We start from the raw sequence: 10,910 nt of genomic DNA, 5'->3' as shown, positions 1-10,910 counted from the left end.
GGCGCGCTCGCCGGCTCCCCCCGCTGCCGCTCTGGGTGCTGCCCGGTGCGCTCGCCGGCTCCCTCCGCTGCCACTCTGGGTGCTGCCCGGCGCGCTCGCCGGCTCCCTCCGCTGCCGCTGTGGGTGCTGCCCGGTGCGCTCGCCGGCTCACAGGCCTGCATGGCTCCCTTGACGCCAGTGCTGCCTCGCTCCCCCAAGCCGCGGACTCCGGGGTCACACAGGTCAGAGGAGCAGGCCCTCCCCGGGTGAAGTCGAGAACTGATCACTGCTTATGCAGCCCCCTGGAGATCCTCTGGAAACCTGCTCTCCCGTCCCTTACTAGATGGGCAGGGAGCCTGGCGTAGGCGCTGGCCAGGCCAGCTGTGGCAGTCCCATGTCTGTTCCTCCAGCTGCTTCCCCATTTGCGGGCAGGCCCCCTCTGGCTCAGTACTGGGGCGGGGGGTCAGCCTGGTGAAAGGGCCTCTGTGTCCAGACTTGGCTGAAGATGGGCTGGGTGACCTCTTGCTCCTTCTCCCTTCCAGAGAGCAAGCGCGACCTCTACGACCGCTACGGCAAGGACGGGCTTACGGGGACCGGTGAGTGACCCACCCGGGGGAAGTGGCCTTTCCCGCGGACCGGTCTGGATGCACATCCTGGCCTAGGGGACCTCCTTCCCGCCTGGGCATGAAGCGCCCTTGGTGCCCTGTGTAACGATGCTGGCTTTGGTGGGACCCAACTGTGAGAGCCAATACAGGACAAATTGCTCAGAGCAGGGCAGTTACAGCCCAAGGCTGGGGTCCTTTGCACACCCAGGCAAACCAAACCAGCCCAACAGAGAGGACTTCGGTCTCACCCCACTGGCTAACCACAAGTCACACAAGCAATTCCCTGACACTCCAGTTTCGCAGTATCACCACCAGTGCCACTCGTTATGGGGACAAATGGTTATGAAAACCAATACCCCAATAAAAGAAAAAAGGTTCTCCTGATCCCAAAGGATCAAGCCCCAGACCCAGGTCAATATACAAATCAGATCTTACCCACAAATCACGCTATTGCCAATCCTTTAGAATCTAAAATTTAAAGGTTTATTCATAAAAGGAAAGAGATAGAGATGAGAGCTAGAATTGGTTAAATGGAATCAATTCCATACAGTAATGGCAAAGTTCTTGGTTCAGGCTTGTAGCAGTGATGGAATAAACTGCAGGTTCAAATCAAGTCTCTGGAACATCCCCAGCTGGGATGGGTCATTCAGTCCTTTGTTCAGAGCTTCAGTTTGTAGCAAAGTTCCTCCAGAGGCAAGAAGCAGGATTGAAGTCCAGATGGAGATGAGGCAGCTGCCTTTTATAGTCTCTTCCAGGTGGTAGGACCCCTCTTTGTTCTTACTGTGGAAAATTACAGCAAGATGGAGTTTGGAGTCACATGGGCAAGTCACATGTCCGTGCATGACTCAGTTTGCAGGCCGACACCATTGTTTACATGTTAGTTTGAACGTTCCCAGGTAAGCTCAGATGTGGATTGGCGTCTCCCAAAGTCCATCGTCAGTTAAGTGTTTCTTGATTGGGCACTTACTGAGAATAGTCCTGTCTCAAGAAGCTGACCAAATGCTTCGCTGAGGCTACTTATCAAAACATACACCTCTACCCCGATATAACGCTGTCCTCAGGAGCCAAAAAATCTTACCGTGTTATAGGTGAAACTGCGAACTTGCTTTGATCCGCCAGAGTGCGCAGCCCCGCCCCCCCGGAGCGCTGCTTTACCGCGTTATATCCGAATTCGTGTTATATCGGGTCGCGTTATATCGAGGTAGAGGTGTGTAAGTTACAAGTAGATAGCCAATATTCATAACTTCAACTACAAAAATGATACACACATACAGACAGCATCATCATAACCAGTGAATCATAACCTGTCCATAGACACCTTACCCGACAACCTTTGTACAAGAGTTGCAAATATATAACAGTGGTTGCAACAATGATCGATACGGTCACAGGTTATGTCAATAACATCACCCCCTGCCCCAGCCATTCCACTGAAAGTCTCCCGAGGTACAGCATGGTCCTATGTCTGGCCACCATTTTAGTGGGGCACACCAAAAAAATCTGAGCTCTCCCTTACCTGGTGCAAATTGCTGGAGTCACCTAATTCCTCCTGGAGTTGGGCCCAGCCCCACCAGCCTCCTCGGAGACACTGGTGCTGAGACAGAGGAGTGTGGGGGCGGGTGGCTCCAGACCCTCTGGGGGATTCTCCCCACGGGCGTTAAGGGCTGGGCTGACCCTAACTATGGTCAGGGAAGCTCTCTCGACCAGAGATCCCCATGGGAACCGCCTCACCAAAGGCTCCCATGCATTGCATCCTGAGATCCATAGTGTCCAGAGGCCACAGTTCTGGGTGAAGGGCTTTCCTTTGTTGCCTGGTTTAGGGTGTTAATAATATTAATTTGGATAGTGTGGGTTTTAGGCTCGCCAGTCTGTTCTTGTCCCGAATCAGGCTTCACAGAATTTACAAAAGACCCTCGGGGGTGTGACAGGAAGCTCACATTGAGACAGATATAGCCGTAAAGACTTTTTATTAAAACCAATGAAATAGTAATTAAATGGTAAAATAATGAGAGTTACAAAGTTACAATTGTGTTACTGCTATTCAAAAGATACATATGGTAATACAGTATTGCAGGCGACAAAGCTTTGGTTAATATACTCACACCCTTGCTTGACAACCTGGTGGTGAAAGTCACAGGACCTCTGGCGGTTCAGGTTTCTCAGTTCTTGAGGGAGAGATGCAGAGCTCAGAAGAATCTGGAGTTAAGAGCTATCGGAGCGAACTTCAAGTTTACTTAACTAACTTAAACTTAAACTTAAAACCTAATACACAAAACTAAGAGCAAAAGTTTAGGGAAACCAAGCTTAGCCTAGTCCCCTTGGAACTTAAAGTTTGAAAAGAAAGTGAGTATGGCCTACTCATAGTTAGTAGTTGTCATGGATAGATAGATAGATTCTAGCGAGGTGGGTCACCTCTTTTATAGGGCACAAGTGCCGGAAATCCTTCCTCCTATGCCCAACTTCCGTTTCTCACCCACAGAAATGTTAGGGTACACTCACCCCATAGGCTAGTATGCTTGTGCGTATTCATGACATGTACATACACACATAAGTTTGTTTTGGTTCTTTAGTCATTTCAGTTCTTTCCTTGTGGTGTACCTGTTAAGTCTGTGGGTACAACATTGAAAAAAAACCCTATACTATTCTTCCATTGTCTATTTGTCTAGATAAAAGGTCTTAGACCGGGGTGGGCAAACTTTTTGGCCTGAAGGCCACATCGGGGTTTCAAAACTGTATGGAGGGCCGGGTAGGGAAGGCTGTGCCTCCCCAAACAGCCTGGCCCCAGCCCCCTATCCGTCCCCTCCCACTTCCCGCCCCCTGACTGCCCCCCTCAGAACCCCCGACCCATCCAACCCCCCCTGCTCCTCGTCCCCTGACCGCTCCCTCCGAGGACCTCCCGCTCCTAACTGCCCCCCAGGGACCCCACCCCCTATCCAACCCCCCCTGTGCCCTGACTGCCCCGCCCCCTGACAGGTCCCCTGGGACTCCTATGCCTATCCAACACCCCCTGCTCCCTGTCCCCTGACTGCCCCCCGGTACCCCCGCTCCCCACCCGCTTACCATGCCAGAGCCAGCCGCACTGCCTGGCAGGAGTGGCAGGCCAGAGCGCTGGTGGCGCAGCGAGGTGAGGCTGCGTGGGAGCGGGGACAGCAGGGGAGGGGCTGGGGGTGAGCCTCCCCGGCCGGGAGCTCAGGGGCCAGGCAGGATGGTCCCGCGGGCCGGATGTGGCTCGCGGGCCGTAGTTTGCCCACCTCTGTCTTAGACATATGCATGGGCGACTTCCTGTTTAGGTAAAAGGTCTCAATATGTAGGTCAACTTTGCGATCTGGGTGAAAGGTCCCAGATATAGATATACTAACTTTGCCTTAGCTTAACATACAGGTTTTGGCCCGTGGGTCCCTTGCGTTACAGCCAGACTTATTTTCAGTATAAATCTATAAACCTGTTACAATAAATCAAATACTTAAACTATAAGAAAGAATATATATATGCAAGCAAGCAGGTTAATCCTTTAGGCTACACCTGGCTACAGAGCTCTGGGGATCCCAGCCTTGCCAGCCCCCAATGACCTCCTGTTCTCCTTCCCTGGGAAGGCAGGTTTGTAATGGCCAGCGTCTGCTTTCCCCCCAGGGACCGGGGATCCCCGGGGTGGTGCCGGAGCTCCGGGCTTCACCTTCACCTTCCGCGGTGCGGACGAGGTCTTCAGAGAGTTCTTTGGGGGACGAGATCCTTTCGCCGACTTCTTTGGTGAGCATTAGCCCAGTCTGGTGTCCTCCTGAGGTGAGGTGGGCCAAGCCATCCCCACGGCCCATCGGCTGCCCTGGGGGAGTGAGCCGGGGGCCTGATGCCCTGCCTGCGCAGCTCCAGTCGGCTGTAATACAGCCAGGCATGGGAGCGCGGCTGGAGCAGCCAGAGGGGGAGCTCGTCCCTTCAGCCCCGATGGGATCTCGCCCTGGCCCAGCCCCGAGCATCACACCCCCTTGGGCGAGCCGGGGGTGACTGGACTCTCCCCAGGAGTGGGTGTGACACCCTCCCACCCTGAGATTTCACCCGGCCAGGCTCCAGGTGACTCATGGCTTGGGTCCAGCACCAAACCAGGACTCGTGTTACCAGGCAGAAAGGCCTGGCTCCGTAACTCTCCCGCCCCTCGGTGCTGAGGGCCCGTGGCAGAGCCCCCCAGGGATCGGTGCTGTGGGTTGTCGGTGTCATAGAAATTCCTGTCCGTTCCAGCTGAGGAATAAGGAGAGACGGACACAGCTAACCAAGCAAGGAGCCCCGGGAGGGGCGATCCGTTTATTTCAATTGCAATTGGGTTCGAGCTCATAAGTCAGCAAGAACAAAGAAAACACTTACACCAAAGCATTATATGCAGTTGGTTATGATAATCTATCGCTCTATGAGTGGCCAAAATTTGCCATCATTACCATACATAATTAGCAAGCTACATGTATCTGCCCCTCTTAATATCATCGGCGAGATCAGGCTCCGGTACAGAGAGACAGGAGACAGGGCTCGTTTCCAGGCTCTGGTTCATGCTCCACCGCAGAGCTGGGCCGCAGCCCGGCCCCGGGCACTGCTCAGGCTGGGGCTGGTACGTTCTCTGTAGCCCCAGTGGGATGCCTGCAGCCTCTGCTCACCTCCCACGGCCCCACACAAACGTTCAGCACTTCCCCTTGTTTCACCCCTTCCCAGTGTGGTCCCTCCGCTCGTCCCCCCTCCGAGCCGATGCTCTTTCCTCCTCGTGCAGATCACATTAGAACCGCCTCCGGGCAGGGACCTGGCTTTGTTCCTGTCTGTGCTGCTCTGTACGTCGCCCTAGATAAATGCCACCACCACGCCAGGAAGAAATTAGCCAGAAAATCGTGAGCTGAGAGATTTCAGGCAGCCAAATCCTGCCCCCTCCTAATCCCCGCCCCCCCCCCCCCCCCCCGCCCCCCCCTCCCCCAACCCCCGCCCCCCCCCCACCTCGGAGCCATCATAGAATCATAGAATATCGGGGTTGGAAGGGACTTCAGGAGGTATCTAGTCCAACCCCTGCTCAAAGCAGGACCAACCCCAACTAAATCAATACATGGCCATCTCCTTTCCCTGCCCCATTCCCTTCTCCCCACCCCTAGCCAGCAGTAACGCCTCTCGGGACTCCCCGAACCTGCCCCTCAGCCATGTCCCAGAGACGCAGACAGACACGGCTTTGGCATCCAGTTCTCAGCCCGCGCCTTGTGCCCAGAGTCCTCCTGGAGCAGGCTCAGCTTCGTACCCGCTCCTGCCCTCAGAACGTCCATGGAATAACCTCGCCAAGGGTGCCAGGATGTAACCATGGGCCCTGTGCAGCGTCGGAGCCATTCGCAGCCGTGTGCGTGTGGGCTGTGCCTGGCAGGGCCGCTTTACCTTCTCTCGCAGTGGGAGTCAGTATCCGCTCCTGGCCCCACAGCGCAGGGTGTGTCTCCGTCTGTTGTTCCAGTCCCTCTTGCTGAGGGCTATCTCCGGGCTGCAGGCCCTGGCTGGCACACTATGTGGCTGCAAGCCAGCCCAGGACTGTACAGACCAGAGAGCTGCTTGGAGCTGAGCAGGGAGAGGGCTCTGACAGACCCAGCTCCCAGCTGGCTTGGATTCGGGGGGGAAGGGGGGAGGAGCACAACTCCCCTGTGAGTTAGCACCAGGCAGAAGATCTGATGGTCCTGCATGACCAGAATGGACCTTAGTTTTCAGGCCATCAGTGACTCTGACCAGCCCCTCGAGTCGCTGGAAGAGAAGTACCTACATGGGACCAAGAGCTCCACTATCAGTAGGGTGACCGGACAGCAAGGGTGAAAAATCGGGACAGGGGATGGGGGGTAATAGGTGCCTATATAAGGAAAAGACCCAAGTATCGGGACTGTCCCTATAAAATAGGGACATCTGGTCACCCTAGCGATCAGAGGCCTCTGTGGTCCTGCCCCCAAAGGCAGAGGGAGATCCCCTGGCTGGGGGTGAAGCGAGCCAGATTCAGACTAGCAAGGAAGGTGCCAACAGTGCGGGGAACTAGCCCTGGGGCCAGCTCACTCAGGGATCTGGCTCAGTGTCTTCAATCCCAGAGACGCTGCAGCCCAGCGAGGAGTGGTGGGCGTGACGCAGGCATCTCTGGGCTATGCAGTGGGTTGGGCGACGGTCCCTTCTGGCCTTGCAATCCATGAATGAAATGACCCCCTGCGCCAGCCTGCTCCGCCCGCCCCATTGCTGGGAGGAGGAGCAGCGAGGGCTGCCACCTGCCAGCCGGCACTCGGCAGCCGTTCAGCCCTGCCTGGCTCGTGCCCAGCTGCAGGGTGATATTAGTGCTGATACAGCGCCCCAAATCTTCAAAAGTGCAGGGGCAAGGCCCCTGCCCCACAGAGCCTGGGCTCTCCGTGGACGGGGGGCAGGAGCCCCAGGGCTGGCGGGTGGCCTGCGGCAGGCGGCCCAACAGCTCCATGCTACGGGTTTGGGGGGCTCTGTAGTGTCTGTCCTTGGCGGGGCGGGGGCTGAGTTCCAGGCTGTGCTCCCATCACGGCCCCCCCGGAGAGCCCCCAAGTGGCGGTGACCCCTCCTGCTGCCCTTCCCATTACCTACTGGGCCGCACTTACCCACCCACGTCCTGCTTTCCAGATGACGTGGGCCTGTTCTCAGATCTGCATGCCGGAGGCCCGCGGGGCCACGGACGGGGGGGCCCCTCTGTTGCCTACTCCTTCTGCTCCTACGCCTTCCCGGAGCAGTCAGGTAAGGGGGGGGGGTGCCGGCAGACCAGCTTCGGGCGCCCCATCGCCACAGATTCTTCCTCTGGCTCCAAATTGTACCCAGCCCCATTGTCCCCAGTCGCACCCTGCTTCTCCCCCCTGTGACGATGTGGTTCTGGCGGAACCCAACTGAGAGTGCCAACTCAGGACAAATTGCTCAAACAGGGCAGTTACAGCCCTAGGCTGGGGTTTTTCCACCTCTAAGGCAAACCAAACCAGCCAGACTAAGAGGACTTCGGTCTCACCCCACTGGCTAATCGCAAGTCTCACAAGCAATCTCCTAGACACTCCAGTTTCCCAGTATCACCACCAGTGCCACTCGTTATGGGGACAAATGGTTATGAAAACCAATATCCCAATATACACAATCCCAAAGGACCAAGCCCCAGACCCAGGTCAATATACAACTCAGATCTTTCCCACAAATCACGCTGTTGCCAATCCTTTAGAATCTAAAATCTAAAGGTTTATTCATAAAGGGAAAAAGATAGAGATGAGGGTTAGAATTGGTTAAATGGAATCAATTACATATAGTAATGGCAAAGTTCTTGGTTCAGGCTTGCAGCAGCGATAGAATAAACTGCAGGTTCAAATCAAGTCTCTGGAATACATCCCCCGCTGGGATGGGTCCTCAGTCCTTTGTTCAAAGCTTCAGCTTGTAGCAAAGTTCCTCCAGAGGTAAGAAGCAGGATTGAAGACCAGATGGAGATGAGGCATCAGCCTTTTATAGTCTTTTCCAGGTGTAAGAACACCTCTTTGTTCTTACTGTGGAAAATTACAGCAAAATGGAGCCTGGAGTCACATGGAGTCACCAGCTTGTCTGGGATGTCACCCAGCAGCATAGCATAAGTTTGAAATACAGACAGTATAGAGCCAATATTCATAACTTCAACTACAAAATTGATACACACATATAGACAGCATAATCATAACCAGTAAACCATAACCTTGTCTAAGACACTCCATTTGACCCCCTTTATACAAGATTTTGGTGCCACTACAGGACCTTGGTTGCAACAATGATCTATATGGTCCCAGATTATATCAATAACATCACACCCCCATCCTTCCTCTGAGTCCTGGCCCTGTCTGAGCCCTGCACATCTAGCGCCATTCCCCTGCCTGGCCCAAACCTCCTCCCCTCGGCTCCAGCTCCGTATCCCCTGCCTGGCCTGGCCCAAACCTCCGCCACCCGGCTCCGGCTCCCCTGCCCGGCCCGGCCCAAACCTCCTCCCCTCGGCTCCGGCTCCGTATCCCCTGCCTGGCCCGGCCCAAACCTCCTCCCCTTGGCTCTGACTCCCCTGCCCGGCCCAAACCTCCTCCCCTCAGCACCGGCTCTGGCTCTCCGGCCTGGCCCAAACCTCCTCCCCTCGGCTCCGGCGACTCAGGGACAGTCTCGTCCTGCAAATCCTGGACAGACATTTTCTATCCCAGTTTCAAACCAGCCCTGCAGTGCATCCCCTGGCTGACCCGTTACCGCCCCGTCACCCTTTCACACCCGGCCAAGGGACCCCCTGCGATCTCACGGGGCTCCCCGGGGCCTGGCCCAGGCTGGGGGCTCCTGCTGTGAGGTTGTCGCCCTGTTTTTCAGATTTCTTCTCCTCGTCCTTCAGCCCCGGCACCGACCCCGGAATCGGCTTCCGCTCGGTTTCCACCTCCACCACCTTCGTCAACGGCAAACGCATCACCACGAAGAGGTAGGGATGGGCCAGCGCGGACCGGCCAATGGCCAAGCCAGCCTGTCTCCCAGGCTGCTCCAGGGGACCAGATCATGGGGCCAGCCAATCCCATGTCCCACCACTCGCCACGCCAGAGCCCCCCATGCCCCCCCCCCCCCAGTTTGGTGTCCCCCCACCCTCCTGACTCCATGGGGCCTCATTGACACCGGACGTGAGACACTTTGTGCAAGACTTGTTGCAGTTGCATCACAGTGGTGATATCAGTGCTAGAAATGGTCGTCTCCACTCAAACAGCAGCGCCCGCTCTCTTCCCCAGGATCATCGAGAACGGCCAGGAGCGGGTGGAAATCGAGGAGGACGGAGAACTGAAAGCGACAGAGGTGAATGGTGAGGAGAAGAGCTGCTGGGTCTCTGGCTGGGGGTTGCGCAGGGCCGGTAACGGTTGTGCCTGCCCTGGCCGGTGCAATTACCAGGGAGACGGGGGGGGGAAGTGTGCCTGGAACGGAGACGCCGCGTGGTGCAGAAAACCGGGAACCAGAGCAGTTCAGTAAGTAGCCCGGGCTGGCCGAGCAGACGGGCATCGGGAGCGTCTGGGGGAGAGCCCGTCGCAGAGACACCACTCCTGGGACACGGCCCCTGATGCTGCACCCCCACCCTGATGCTGACAGACAGGCAATCTCCCCTCGGCCGTTGGCTGAGCTGGGGACGCGGGTCAGGCCCTGGGGGACAGTGGTCCTCGCACCTGGGGCTAACTGGCCCCTTATTGGCAGTGTCAGCAGAGGGGCCCCAGGGAACTGCCCCAGCTGGAGGTGCTGGGCAGGGGCTGTGGGGAGCTCCGCTTGCCCACACTGTGCCCATCTGAGCCCAGAGGAATTCGCTCTCCGGGGCTGTGGATCCCTCCTATCACAACCTGCAATACCACCCTGGGGCAAGGAGGCGAGGCCCGTCTGGAGACTGAACCTGGCCCCCTGCTTCCCTGGCTGGGAGGCTGGCCAGGGTCCTGGGGACGCTCCAGCTGGGTCCCTCTCCCATGACTCTGGTTCGGGGTGCTTTTCTTACAGACGTAGCCAAAAATGTGGAGCCTCAGGTGGGGCTGCACCGCCAGGAACAGCACGACATCCTGAGCTCTGCGTCTGACTCCCCCACCCTGCAGCACCCCCAGAGCACGGCCTCCTCCTACGTGCTCCCCGAAGAGGAGGACAAAGATCTGCACCGGGCCATGGCCTACAGCCTGTCAGAGCTGGAGGACGTGGGGCAGCACCGAGCGGACGCCCGCGGCTCCAAGAAGAGACGGGGCAGCTCGCGGCGGGCCCGCAAGGGGGCCAGCGAGGAGGCGGGCGCTGCCCTGGCGCCTCAGAGCAGGACCAAGGGAGCAGAGAGCCCTGGCGGAGGAGACAACGCGAAGGAGGGGGAGGAGAGGACGGCCGAGGTGCAGAAAGTGGGGAGCAATCCAGGAGCTGCGGGGGGTGGGTTGGTGCCGGAGGAGAGCGAGTTCACGCTCAGCGACCTCAAGTCAGCGCTTGCTGAGATCGAGTCTGCTCCTGACGACATGGAGTCGGTCGTGTGTGTCCTCCTGTGATGGTGGCAAGCTCGGATCCGCTGGGCCTGCCCCAGGCAGCGGCTAGTAAAGGTCAGGGTCAGCGCTCCAAGCCTGCGTCTTTATCATTCACTGGGTGAGCAGCCACTCAGGCAGGGCGGGAGCAAAGCCTCCCGGGCCAGGGTCTGTCTGGCCTCCAGCCCCATTGCCCCGGGAGCGGCTTGGGGCCCCCTGGCCCTGGGGGCTGCCTGGCGCTCCCCGTCTCCTCTGGGACCGTATGTCCAGGGTGGAGGTGCAGCGCTTTGGGAGGACCATAGTCCTGGGGTGAGGGAGGGCGCGCTGGTTAGTCCCCTCCGGGGGC

At 57.5% G+C, this 10,910-nt stretch overlaps 1 protein-coding gene across 1 annotated transcript in view; it reads left to right on the top strand.

Annotated features, from left to right (window-relative positions):
• Nucleotides 1-10,591, top strand: part of DNAJB2 (DnaJ heat shock protein family (Hsp40) member B2) — a 19,834-nt gene extending 9,243 nt beyond the window's left edge. Inside the window, exons 3-8 of the mRNA XM_026647349.1 lie at nt 522-575; nt 4,215-4,331; nt 7,206-7,316; nt 8,925-9,030; nt 9,329-9,447; nt 10,074-10,591. Coding sequence (XP_026503134.1) covers nt 522-575; nt 4,215-4,331; nt 7,206-7,316; nt 8,925-9,030; nt 9,329-9,447; nt 10,074-10,591 — 1,025 coding nt within the window. The remainder of the gene's footprint in view (nt 1-521; nt 576-4,214; nt 4,332-7,205; nt 7,317-8,924; nt 9,031-9,328; nt 9,448-10,073) is intronic.
• Nucleotides 10,592-10,910: the final 319 nt, after the last annotated feature.

Source organism: Terrapene carolina, unplaced genomic scaffold (genome assembly GCF_002925995.2).
Source record: "Terrapene carolina triunguis isolate 2854851 unplaced genomic scaffold, T_m_triunguis-2.0 Scaffold62, whole genome shotgun sequence".
NCBI classification, from domain to species: domain Eukaryota; kingdom Metazoa; phylum Chordata; order Testudines; family Emydidae; genus Terrapene; species Terrapene triunguis.
This window is presented reverse-complemented; position numbering and strand designations above follow the sequence as displayed.